We start from the raw sequence: 13,995 nt of genomic DNA, 5'->3' as shown, positions 1-13,995 counted from the left end.
TATTAACTCTTTTATGTGCTACTTCCATCGTTGAAAAAACATTTTCGGCCATGAAATTTATGCAGATGGATTGTGAAATTGTATGGAAGATTAATGGATGAATAATAACTTGGTTATTTTTATAAAAAGAGAGATATTTGAAGGTATTGGTAATGAGGTTGTCATGTAACGTCTTCAAAACATAAAAACACATCGATGAATGTTATAATAATTTGTATTGAAAAACCTTATAAATTAATAAATAAGTGTCTTTTTTTAATACATTCTTGAACTTTTTAATTTGCGTGACCTTATTGTTTGATGATGCATCATCCATGCAGATTTATGACTTCGTCTCTACTCAACCTTATTTATTTGGGTAAATTACACTTTATCACCTCAAGTTTGAGATCTATTGCAACATCATACAACATCTACAAAAAATTTCACTTTCATACCTCACGTACTATTTTATTTCAATATAGGGTTAATTTTAGTTTACTACATTGAAGTTTCTTGGTTTTTAACATTTCATACATCAAGTTTTTTTCGTCTCAGTTTGGTACCTAAAGTCATAATTATAGGACACTTTTATACATCCGTTAAGTTTTCCGTCAGAAGTTAAATGATGACGTAGCGCCTATGTGAATAATGACTGGGTGCCACATGTCAATCTGGGCCCACGTGGATATTAAAAAAAAAAACCCCCTCATCTCCTTCCCTGCTTTGAAACCCTAACTCCTTACCATCTTCCCAAAATCATCTCAGCCAATTTCCTTATCGCCAAAGACAAAAGATTTGGCTTTATCCCATTTGCTAGATTTTCAAGAAAAGCTGCATTTGAGTTCTGAAAAATGGCACCCAGATTGCCATTTTTGGAGCTGGAACCTTCGTCAAGACCCAATACGTTCCAAGGTTCTCTAAGATCTCCAACCTCCTTGATCTTCGCGGCTGCCACCCCCTCCCCCACCGCCGCTGCTTCTCCAGAACCTCGCCAAAACCCAATTCCTCTATCCCAATAAATCTGTTTCCTCCATTGCTTCCGGACTCCAATGTCTTGTGGGTCAAATATTTCGTGTTGCTGGATAGGCCTTTTGGAGGGTCTTGGTGAGGGTTTTGGTGTCTCGAGCAAAGGCGTCGGAGATCCAGGAGTAGGCGAAGGTGTTGGGCCGGAAAGCCAACACCATCATGCTCGCCATGTTTCCGACGACGCCATTAAAGCAGCTCAAGCAACTCAAAAATTTTAATTTTTTTATTTTAATTTTTCTGATTCAATTTGAAAATTTGGGAAATTGGGTGGTTGTAAAATCAATTGGATTTGGGGAAATGGGATTTCCGTATGGGATGAGAGGGGAGATGTTGTTCTTGGTAGCCGTTGAGAGTCTGACGTGGACAAGACGGAATGGAAGAAGGTGGTGTTGTTGATTTGGATGTTGTTGGTGGAGGAGAGGAAGAGATCGAAGGGTTCTTAGGAGGAGGTGAGGTGATCCGTGATTTTTTGGGGTTTTTGGAGAAGACTTCGAGAGGGTGAGGCGGAAGAGAGAGAATTATTTTTATTTTTTTTAAATTCCACGTGGGCCCAAATTGACACATGACGCCCATTTATTGTCTACCCGAGTGCCACATCATCATTTAAATGAGGTTCCGGATGCAAGAAAATGTTCCACAATTATGACTTTAGGTACCAGATTAGGACGAAAAAAACTTGATGTATGAAATGTTGAAAACCAAGAAACTTCAGAGTTGTAAATTGAGATTAACCCTTTAATATAATACATCTATTGATCCGTTAAGAGCTGAGATAATTATCAAATTTGTGCACAAAAAATATTTTTTTTATGCATTTAAAATATTACAATAATTTATCCTATTAATAAAAAATAAAAAAATAAAAAGAAACCCAGAAACCCATTCCCCCCGGGCCCCGACCCACTTCCCTCTCCTTCACTCTCTTCACCTCCCCTCCCATCCAAAAAAAACCCACCCCCATCCCACCCCCCACACCCCCCACACCCCCCCCCCCCCCCACCTCCCCTCCCATCACAAAGATGGAAACTTTCTCAGATTCCCAGCATTAAGAAGTAGAGGAAAGATGCGCTTTCCCTCTGTGATCTCCCGCTGCACGACGACAATGGCGAATCGGAAGAGAAACCCATAATCTCCGCTTCTTATTCTTCTGCCCCGGACGACGTTTTTGAATTTCGGGTCGCCCCGATCCGGAGATACATCCCCATGGACGTCTTTTTTTGCAGGGTGGGGGATTGTGGGGGAGGTGGCGGTAGCTTCCAAGGACTCTTTCCCTCTCTTTTCTCGGCAAAATGGTGGCTCGGGTGGGCAAGGGGTGGGTGATGGGGGATGGGAGAAGGGGCTGCTCGGGTGGAGAAGACGAATGGGGTGGAGGGGATGGATGGGTGCTCGGGAGGAAGGGATGGAGGGTGGAGCCGTGGAGGGGATGGAGGGGTGTCGGGTGGGGAAGACAAAGGGGGTTTGGGTTTTTTTTATTAAATTAATTTTTTAATATTTTAAAATTTTTATTAAGTGTTTAGTCACGCATAAATGTGACAGTCATATCTATGCACAAATAGAGACACCGTATTTACCACATCATCACTTAATGGTTAATTTAACAAATTTTTTAACAATTATATGAAATTGAAATAAAATGATGAGTAAATGTATAAAATTGAAATATTTTAAAAATGTTGTGAGACATTGAAATTGATCCCAAAATTGAGAAGATAAAATATAATTTATCCTATTTATTTTTAACGAGGAAGATACTTGTATGTTACAGAGACATCCTTTGGTGATTAAATCGGGTGAAAAACACCGGCTCCTCAAACATTATTGCCAAATCAATATTTTTGAACCATGAAATTTTTTTGTGTTCTCTCGTAATTTCATTTGCTTTCTTTAAACTTTTGCACAACGAACATTATAGAGGGCCCAAAACGGTGACTTTACACACGCTCTCATTCAGTAGTTTACTGAATGAACAGCATACATGAAGGAAGATATTCGCAACTGATCCTTCTGGATGCCGCAGGCGCCACAAATGCCGCTACTCACATCAATTCCTTGAGGTTTGAGGATAGAAAGAGCCTCACCAGCATTCTCAGGCTTTATTCCTCCTGCCAAGAGCCACCCGTGTTTGCTTCTAACGTTCGGTAGCTTAAACTGCGTCCAATCAAATCCTTTACCGCTGCAGCAATTTCAGAGTGAAGTGAATCATAACAATCTCATGTATTCTATGCATATGTGAGATTACGGACTTTATGGAACTTTAAAACACTTTACAATGGTCTTCACGTGCTAATTTTGCCGAAAAAATTGAAGGAAAAACGCCATTGTCTTTCTAATGAAGTTGTTAGTAAACTACAGGGGTTAAATCTTTAGCAAACTGAACATCGTCCAAACTATAGGGATCACAATCAAAGTTTAGCCTACATTTAAACTGTCGTTCAGACAATGGCTAATGCGAATGGTCATGCATACAAGACGATGATTAAGAACGAGATGAAGAAGAAAAAGGAATTTCGTTACCTGCCACCCTTTGCACTATCCACAAGAATCCAATCAACTAGAGAACATTGTTCAGCGGAAATCTGGTTTAAAAGACTTCCATCTTCATTAGCATGAAGAACATAGATTATACGGTGCCCTCCAACTAATGCAGGAAAGGCCGCTCGGGAGCCATCTCCATGAAGCTGCAAAACGTCAAAGTATTACAATTCTAAGCATTTTGTTACGTAATATGCAATGTGCAAGCTAAATAAGGCACGAAAATCTATATACCTGAACAAATTCAAGGTCGGATGCATCCTTGGCTCTTGATATTGTCTCTGCATCATCATCCACAAATACCCCAACAGGCTGCGCCCCATACTCTCTTGCAACTCTTGAAATCTCCTTTGCAACAGAAAGTGAAACAGAGCGTTTAGAGTTGGGCCAAATAATCATCCCAATGAAGTCAGCACCGGCTTCTGCTGCCAAAGCTGCATCTCTAGCAGAGGTAATGCCACACATCTTAACTAAAGGCCTGTTCTTTTTGCGTTCCTCGTGCTTCGAGGTTACATCTTCTGCCTTGATAGCTCTGCAAGTAATAACTTTCTTGCTACATAACTTCGCATTTGAAAAGCACAACGGGGCATGCTTTAAACCTACAAACACATAATGACACTGAGAAATGATGTAATCGTGTATAAAGGAACGATCTAGATTACGACCAAGATGATAAATTTTAGTAGGAATACCAGGAATTTGCCTTGTATGACAGATTCCGACTACTTCGGGCTGACTGTGGGTCCCAGTAGTTAATCCTGAAAACAAAGAAAATAATAGTAAAACTCAAAAATCAAAATTCCAATTCCAAGATTTTCCCATTACACATAACATATGAAATTAGACAATTGAAATGCTGCTGGTACCAAAGAAATGATCTTTTTAATCCAAACATACTAATCACATTCACAAAAGCATTTCTCTGGGGCAATTTGTCGAACAGTTTCAAGGCACTTCAACCAAGCACATACGCAATTACAAAGAACGAACCTGTAAGCATGTTGATCCCACCAATGCCGACGAAATGTACAGAGAAACGTTGAGACGGAGCGAAACGAACCTCCAATCGGATTGCGCAAAATTTCGAAAAAGCAAATTGGGTTGCGCAGGGCGCGAGGATGGCGAGGCAATACCACAGCGCTTTAAATCGTTTTAATGGGGTTGGGTTGGTAAAACCCAAATTAGGAAATACGTTAGTGTGGGCCGTGTGGCTAAGATTTTGGTCCAAAGCTAGTTCCTCGTCCAAAACAACAAGGACTGCCATTTTTTTATTTTTTTTATTTCTCCTGACAAAAGATATTATCTACATTAGGGTAGGGAGTGTGTTAAACCTTACAAGAAACTAGCAATAAGGCGGTTTAAATTCGCCTTTGGCGAGAATCGAACCTAAGACCTTTCAATACCACTACAACGTAGTACTAAGTGGCCAAGACTTGCAATTTTAAAACAAAAACTATTCTTTTCCAATTTTGGTCGGCCTAATGTTTCCATTTTTTACTGAAGTTTGGCCTATTATTTAAGAATTTTGCCCAGAAGTTGTCGTTGTGGAAGGAAGTGAAGTCATGTTGTCGCATATATGAGTTAGGATAGTTGGTTAAGTAGTACGTTTTTTTTTTTGGTTTGAAAAGACATTAATCCGACAAAGGAAGGCAAAATAACCCAAATACATTGGGGAGAACAGATACATAAAAATCCAGCCCAATTAAATAAACTAAAATGGGAACCCAAATCCTTAATATCCAACCGCAGAAAGCAGCGTTCGCCGCCGTTACCGCCACAAAAGTCTTATCAGTAGCTACTAAAGTAGCAACACTAGAAAAAACGACCGAGTGGTGAAGATGAACAAGACATCGCAACACAAAAGTACCAAACCCGCAATAAGAAGCACACCATATCCAGATTTCTTCACCAAAGACGTAGAACCAAAAGATAGTCATCAAATCCAAATCTCATTCACGAATCCTAGCAAATACATACAAACATAGTAACACATGGATAAAAGGTGAGGCTAAGGGGTATGTAAAATACCCTTAAAAGGTGAGGCTAAGGGGTATGTAAAATACCCTTACTTTGGCCGAAGCCGTAGTATACTTGGCCTCAATGGAAATCCGGCAAGTCGTTTTGTGGGGGGGGGGGGAAGTGAGGGAGGGAAATAAAGCTGGCAAGCATATTCGGTCGGAGTTTGCAAATCAGAGCAAATGATGGGGTGGGGATGGTTTATGGAAAGGGAGGTGGCGGGGAAAAGTGAGAGGAGATGGAGTTTTGGGTTTGGAAAAGAACGGCCAGAGGAGAGGGAGGGGTGGAGAGGAGGGACATGAATCCAAAAGTGAGACAAACTCACAGGAAAATTTGAGACAAAGCTCAAGGAAACTGGGAAAAATCTGAGGGGAAAATTGAAAAAGAGAGAAGAGGATTAGGAGAAAGAGGGAAAGAGGAGAACAAGAATCTTGGACAAGGATAGCCACCGGCACCCAAGCCAAAGGCTGGGACCGGCGACAAAGGAGTTTGCAAGGTTGAGAAACCAGAGAGAGAGTCTCACGCGTTTTTTGCTGCTAGTACTTTTAAAAAAAAAAAAAAAAATTCTATTAACATCTTTACTAGTTTTTTTTTATTAAGATAATTTGTTAAACGTCATAGAATATTTATTTAAGAATTTTGGCAAAAAGTTGTCCTTGTGGAGGGAAGTGAAGTCATGATATCGCAGATATGAGTTAGACCAACTGATTAAGTAGTACGTTAATTCCACTAGTTTTTGTAAGGCTAAGCCTACCCTTCTTCCTTAATGTAAAAAATATCGTTGATTAAAAAAAAAACATTATAGAATGGTAATAGGATAAAATTTATCCAAAACTCAAATGTGAATATCAAGAACTAAAATTGCATCTTAATTAAATGACATGTTGTCTGATTAACATCACACAACTTGAAACAAAATGTCTTACAAATACCAGCGCAACTAATTATAAAATACAAACAAGACATCAAGCTAGGTGAAGTCCGCTGATAACGTGGGTCTCGGTTGAAAACTTTCCCACGAGAATCAGTTTGGACAAAACTTCGAGACAAGAAAAAAAGAAAGTGCCACAAATGCTTGAAGTTGAATATGACTAACCTTTTGCATCAAACTCCACCACCTTCATCATCCAAAGTCAATTTACCTTCAACATTAATCTCCTAAGACCATCTCCAACCTTTGATCTAAAACTCAAAATTTTTAATCCAGAAAATTTAGGTTTTAACCCAGAAATAGTTTTTCTGCTCCAATCCTTCTGGCCTAAAATTTTAGCTCCAGATTATTAAAGAATGAATTTAAACTAATTTTTTTCTTAAAGTAATCTTTTTAAAATAAAAAATTATGTAGACTATCCTAATTTAATTTTATGAACATTTTAACCTAAAAATATTTAGATTTTGACAAATACTGAAAAATCACTAACCGACATCATGAAACTCATTAAACACTATGAAAAAAAATGAAAAAAATGAAAGATTTTTTTTTTAAATTACTTTAGCCGTTAGATTTAAATTTGGACCGTTAAATTATTATTTTTTTCCGTTGAATTTCATCAAATTAGATCTTAACCGTTGGATTCAATGTATTTATAAATATAAAACTAAATAGAATATACATATATGATAGGCCAGCCCCACTAATCATGTGCTAAATTTGGCTTCCATTTGAATTTTAGGTTTTAGGCCACATTTTAGCATTGGATTAGGTTGAGTTTTGGGGAAGAATAGAGGGAAAATTTGAGTTTTAGCCCAGAATTAGAAAATGTCTAAACCAGAATAAAGAAAGAAAAACAATTTCTGAATCATTCATTCTTTTTCTTGAACTCTTTTTTCGTATAATAAAAAAATAAAAGTGCGAAATCATTTTTTTTAAAATATAATAAGACAAGAAGAAAGTGGATGTGTCATCCTCGTCACTAATCACCTATATATAAAAGGGAAACGTTGGAGGAAGCTTCCTTTATGGGGACTTTTGTCACTTTAATTATATATATATTTGTTGGATTGAGAAGAAATAGTCATGGGCGGCTGGATGGACCACCAACCCAAAAGCTGCCCAAAAGTCAAAAGCCCTGGACCCCACACGCCTTTGGCTTCCAAATTCCCTTTTAACTTAAAAATTTTGTATAAACAAAACAAAGGCGGAACGCTGCGTTTTTCTATCCTTCCTTGCTGGCACTCAAACGCTCCAGCAAGGCGGCGTGCTGTACGCCTCCATGAACTGACTGCCCAACATCCATTGTAGATAATTAGATATAATAAATGTCCAAACCCCATATTGTTTTTCATCTGCCTTACATCTACACTTTCATATGTTATTGTCGCATTCTGAAACAATTATACAATATCATGTATTTTAATTTTTCATATTATAGAACGTAGTGAAATCTCTTTCTAGTAGCATGGGATGTTATTGGGTGCGGCCGGTCATGCCAATTTGTATGTTTGTCCAAGACACAAACAAAGATGATCCTCGGCGTTTACGCCTCATAATGGTTCATTTTGATGGACTTAAATGTAGCGGGTTCTCTTTGTATGTATGTGTTTTGAACAATCTTACGTGACACAGATATCGTGCTTAAAAATTCCTCTAGTATTGAGTCCCATTATTGAGAGATGCACATGAGTGGATACATGCAGTGGCATGCAAGACTTCTCATATATGAGTGGATATATGCCGTGTCATACAAGATCTCACGTATGAGTGGATATATGCAGAGACACTTGAGTGGCTTGAAATGCAATGTTTTAATAATTTGTGCATTACTTAGAAGTTTTGCCCTCTCACTGAATGCTATGTGACAAGAGATGCATACGTACGAGCATACACATGGTGACGCACATTATATGCTTGCAGTGTCATGTATCCAACTTGTGTCTCAAATGGAATTCGAACTAATAAAGGATTGAGATTCACTTTGAATCACTATGTCTGGAGCAAATAGACCAAAACATCCAGACCGTTCAAGAGAGAGAGTTGAGCCATTTAAGTTTATGATTCTTTGTGAAATGGGCTAATATAGAGCGTATAATTGAAATTGAATGGTCCAAATCTCTAGTCCGCATGCTCCGGCCACAGAGATCCAAAGTGGATCTCGATCCCCTAGTAAAAGTTGTTGCTGCCTTCTAAATCTCTAATGTAAAACATCCATACAAAGCAAGACTGAAGAATTAAGACATGGAAATATCATTACATTACAACACAGAAACACTTTATTTTCCAAATGAGTTGCAAAACTTGATCAGATTGAATAAAAATACATTCCTGCCACTGATGCAATTATCATCTCTGTGGATAACTAGAAATTAGCATCTCCCAATGGAGAGGGAAAATAAATAAATAAATAAATACAATATTAATGAAAAAAATATAGCAGAGCATTCTCCTCCTATCTAATTTCTCCAATTTCTACAGCCCAAACTTGATATCCTTTCTCCTGCCCAGAATTTAAGGGCCTTAGCTTCCCCACCTTTGCTTAGATTACAAGGAACTATAAATCTTATCGGAAGACTAATATAAAACTTCGACGTATCGATTTCTTCGGCGGATGCTCGGAGAACAGGATCGTTGCTTATGCCCTCTGCTCTTGTTCTATGTACATCTGCTCCGCCCATGACGGAAGCATTTCGTGAGCCCCATTGTTGAGGCGACGATACCTTTGCTTGTTGTCTGCACCATACAGCTCGGACCTCTCAGAAGAAACGTCTTTAACCAGGGAATTGACCCAAGAGACATCCGGCTCGTCAACTGTTGATGGCTTAAAGCCAGGTGGTGTTCCGGCATTGTTGCTTCGGAACCCGAATGAAGCAGACTTCTTCAGCTTGTTCAGCTCATCTCCTTGCATTCCCCAATCCAATTTCCCACCAGGTGAGCCCCAATCTGAAGACTGCCTCATGGTGGAAGAATTAACTGGGGCATTAAGCCCGGAAAGATGGTTCATTGCTCCGCGGTCAATGAAACTCTGGCTCCGCTGTTGTGCAAATGCAGCAGACCTGGAATTCATAACGGCTGCTGCAAGAGCACTGGGTGAGTCAAGCCCGAATGATGAGGGCTTCCTCACCGGAGAGGATGACAAGTTGGTTGGGTAACTCGAACGAAGCTGGTTCATGTTTTGGCGATGGGTTGGTGCTGAAGGCTTTTGAGAGTGTCCCTGCAATTGAGACAACAAAGAAGGATCGACGGATCCGAAAGCATCCTCAAGGTTAGTTGGCTTCAATTCTCCAAGCCTGCTGAAGGACGGTGAGGAGGAGAGACGAGATATCTCATCCCACAGCTGCTGATGTTGGCTTGAATGACTATCTAGTCCTAGCAATTCCATCTCCAACTCCAAATCTCGGGCACTACACGCGCTCTTTAGCCTGCTACCGGGAAGCTGCAAGGTAGGCGGGGTGAGGTTTACTTTGTTCTGCCACAAACCTCCATTTTTAGGAGACGAAGCGGCTGCCAGTGGAGACATGGGCGGTGTTGATGTAATTGGCATAGACATAGCTGACGAACCTAGAGCTAACGGGCTCAAGGTTGCCATATCTGCAGCACTGACTGACATGGACCTTGGTGAAGGCATGGCTGAACCCGTAGAAGCATACACCGGGCGTAGTTCTTCAGGTCTGTGAGCAAAGAAGCACACTTTCCTTGTGCAACCGGTTTCATCTTTGCAAAGGCGGGTTCGATACTGAGCAGGATGAAGCCAGGACTCAAAGACACCATGAGCATACTCGCAAGCATCTCCCTTCTGGCACGATCCTTTGCGGAACTCGGGGCAGGGAACACAGCTGTATGGGTACTTTTTTGGGTCTCTCCTCCTTGCGTTTTCGCCTGGATGAACAAAAGGGCACTCTGTCCAGTCATGAGAGTAGGCCCTCGAGCAAGGCTTCACCTTGAAAGTGAACATTCTGAACTCATCTGTACCATATATCCCATTGTTGATATCAGGCAAGGAAATATCAATAGGATATTCTTTCTTATCACTTCCCTCTTTCGGCATCTGGGGGCTCGAAACCTTCTGTTGGTCTCCCTCTTCGATAGCAATCTGATCGCTTTCCATAACCGACTTATCACCTCTCAACAGCATCTCCATGGCCTTCCTTCTTGAGCTGCAGGGCGACTTCAAAGCCGGGGCAATCACGTCAACGGGCATGTTTCCGTAGGCATTGACGAAATTAGCATCAGCGGAAGCATCAAGCAAGAGCTTGACAACCTCAAGTGAAGCAGTGGAACCGCCAGCGGCGGCACAGTGAAGGGCAGTGACCCTATCTGAACCGCAGGACCTGTTGACATCAACCATGCCAGACTCAATTATATACTTCAAAACCTTAGTGCTACCAAACATGGCAGCAATCATAAGCGGCGTCCTCTCTTCGAACCCCATCTGCTTTGACCCAATTCTTCTTCCATACCAAAAGCCAGCCTCGTCAACATGGAAACCCATCTCTTCTACTTCAGTCCTGAAAGCATCGAGATTGTCCGAGGCGGACAATTCGACCAAAACCGATTTCTGCTTCTGGAATTCGCTTTCCATGATAAAATTTGAGGGGCTGAGTTTATCTTTGGAACCCTTGCACATCTCCAAAGTCCTGCATCATTGTAACAGCAAAAGTTCAATATTCCACTCAAAATCAATAACTGATAGCGGCTTTAAATAAGCTGCTTATATGTAAAGTTGTTCATATCATCCAATATTTTTTTTTTTTTTTTTAAAAGCACTTCCACAGCTGGATAGTTGTTGAATCTAAGATTTTCCACAACATGAGAAACAGAAAAATTCAACCCACCTCCTCAGAAACAAACCCAAAAGCCAAATTTTAAAAACTATATTGTTGGTTTTTCCTATTGAGTTCCAGAAATATTCATAAAACTTCACAAATCTCAATAATTTTCTCCTTAAATATTGAATTGTAAGCTAAAAGAACCCAGAAATCAGTGCAGACAGACAACCCCAGATCCAAAATATAAAACTTCAACCCAAACAACTCAAAACCCAAAATTATTTCACAAAACCCAATTGAAATCACAAGAAATTGTACCAAAAAACTCAAATCCAAATAGAAAGATTCAAACTTTAAGTCCTCAAAACCTCAAACAATCAAACCCACAAAGCTTTTCCTCACCTTTAAAGTTTTAAGCACTCAACAAATCTTCAGAGAGAGAGTGAGGGATAGTAAGAGGAGGATAATTTGTGTTCTTGTTGTTAGAGAGAGAAAAATTGCTGAGGAACCTCAAGTGAGAGTAGCTTGGAAGGAGCCCTGAGGAAACGGAAGGCTTTGGGGATTTATATTGCTGTTGGCTGAGGGTCTCACAGGAAGGAGGGAGGAAAGCGTGACTTTTCTTCTGCTTTGCTTCGTGAGTGTGTGGTATTTGGTCAAAGTCAAAGCTTCAAAGCGAGGGCCACTTCTTTATGACTATCCTATTAGAATTGAGGAAGGGTTCTCGGGTTTAAATGAAATTCGAAATTGAAATTGGGATCAAATTCAGGTTAAATGCGGAGAGGGTGGACCGACTCCCTCTTCGATTCCACCTGCACCAACACCTCGTTTAGGATTTGCTGAACTAAATCCCCTTCAAGTCCAAAGTGGAGTTGTCCTTCACGTGTGGTTGGGTTTCATGGTTTTCTTAATCTAGTTCGCACCTGTGCACGTACATACAATCTCCCACTCTCTTTTTTTAGTGTGTTTTTGGTTAGGGAGAATATCACATTCAAAAAGTAATGTGTTAATTTTTGTACCACCTATATTGGAGGAGGAGGAGAAAGATTCGAAACTTGATGTGCACATGATTAGTTGATCTAGCAATACACATATTGGTGGTTTGAAGATGTTTTACATGCGATTATCACATGGTGATAGTGTAAGTTTCACACTAAGAAATTAAAAGCACATTGTATGTGCATGCTTATAAAGAATTAGGTTACTCCTTATATTTCACCTGATTTTATGATCAACGGGTCTAAGTGATCCCACATTATCTAATATGTGTCGTTTATGTACTAAACTTATATGGCACCAATCATGAAAAGACGTGTTGGGAGAGTGAATCTCACATTAGAAATGACCTGCAAGTGTTTATAAAGAGTTTCACTACTTCTATATTGTCAATAAATTTTACCATGAAATTTCAACTTCCTTAATCACATATCCGAAACCTAATGAGTTTGATACTAAATTGAGATTCATCATAGCTTATTATCAGTAAGTAAGCTGCTTATTGTAACAATATTTTCGTAAATAAAGAATGACACAACTAGAAAGCCATTGACACGCATGACTAAATTTTATCATCAAACACCATTATCTCAAATTCTTGTTATTTTATCTAACGCGCGACACACGCTATCCCTAAAACCCTGCTACCGTTTCTCGTTCTTGCGCCGTTCGGTAATCTCCCAATCTGGCGGGCGGATCCTTGTCCTTTCTTTTTTCCTACGCTTCGACGTCCAGAAGGTGGCGCAACTGTGGTCTCAAGTCCCCTGGTAATATTTTCAAGCGGATAAGAACTAATCAGGAACTTGTGCCATCTTTTGAGGATGATGTGATGTCGCCGGCTATCGCCGCACGACCCGGGATGTCCTTCAAAGATTTGAATAAACCTCTGAGTCTGAGAGCTTGTATGATCCTTCAAAAATGGATGATAATACATATTTATATACGTTTGTCCGAAACGAAACTCATTTTATTCATGCTTTGTTGCCACATATTTTGACATGAATACTCAAACATATATATATATATATATATATATATATATATTTAAAGGAAAACTTACAAGACTCATTCATAACTAATTGAAATTCATCTTCTATCTTTAATTTGGATAAGATTTTGAAATTAAACATTTTTTTTATTTTTTTGGAATATCTTAAATCTAGCCAGTTATTCAACTCTAAAATGATCATTTCTATTTGTTATCTCTGTAAATCACGTGACATTCTAAAAAAATATGACTTGAGCCAATAAATACAAAAATATAAACTCATGCCAACACTCGCAACCAGTGACGGATATACACTAGGACCAAGGTGGTCTCAGGACCGACCGAAGTCCGAAAAATGTACATTTGAAGGTCTTATGAGGATTCTTCGAATGTTTGGTACAAGTTTTTTTTGTGTCCACCAAGTATTTGATGTAATAACTACTATGCATATCTTGGCAGCACTCGGTACATTGCTTTGAGAGCGCTTGACAAATTTTTTCCGCACTCATCAAATTGCTTCCACGTACGTTGATATTTGTTGATATGCGCGCAACCAGGTTCAACTGACGACAATAAGTACACCAAGTGTTCGATGAAATGTCTCAATGAATAAATTAAATTTTATTTGTGCGCGTTGCACCCTGTTTTTATTTAAAAACTTAGACCTTTAACATTAAACCCTTCAATGTTCAAATCCTATATCTGCTAGTCACAACACCATTTTCAGAATGACTAGAAGGAGGAAGCGCGAGTAG

The 13,995-nt window shown here is 39.5% G+C and overlaps 2 protein-coding genes across 2 annotated transcripts; both read right to left on the bottom strand.

Annotated features, from left to right (window-relative positions):
* Positions 1–2,697: 2,697 nt before the first annotated feature.
* On the bottom strand, positions 2,698–4,775 carry LOC137735388 (N-(5'-phosphoribosyl)anthranilate isomerase 1, chloroplastic). The gene is made up of 5 exons (XM_068474811.2): positions 4,531–4,775; positions 4,233–4,298; positions 3,775–4,139; positions 3,523–3,686; positions 2,698–3,181 (listed from the first exon to the last, which is right to left on the bottom strand). Exons 1-5 carry the CDS (start codon positions 4,538–4,540, stop codon positions 2,956–2,958), a joined length of 831 nt encoding a protein of 276 aa, XP_068330912.2. The 5' UTR covers positions 4,541–4,775; the 3' UTR covers positions 2,698–2,955.
* A 3,968-nt stretch (positions 4,776–8,743) lies between these two features.
* LOC137734969 (zinc finger CCCH domain-containing protein 29-like) lies at positions 8,744–11,959 on the bottom strand. The gene is made up of 2 exons (XM_068474310.2): positions 11,662–11,959; positions 8,744–11,127 (listed from the first exon to the last, which is right to left on the bottom strand). The coding sequence occupies exon 2, from the start codon at positions 11,115–11,117 to the stop codon at positions 9,126–9,128; it is 1,992 nt and encodes a 663-aa protein (XP_068330411.2). The 5' UTR covers positions 11,118–11,127; positions 11,662–11,959; the 3' UTR covers positions 8,744–9,125.
* Positions 11,960–13,995: the final 2,036 nt, after the last annotated feature.

The sequence above is a fragment of the Pyrus communis genome, chromosome 7 (genome assembly GCF_041283825.1).
Source record: "Pyrus communis isolate YQ-2024b chromosome 7, ASM4128382v1, whole genome shotgun sequence".
Taxonomy (NCBI): Eukaryota; Viridiplantae; Streptophyta; class Magnoliopsida; order Rosales; family Rosaceae; genus Pyrus; species Pyrus communis.
Note: the sequence above shows the minus strand (reverse complement) of the source record. Positions and strands in the feature narration are given on the sequence as shown.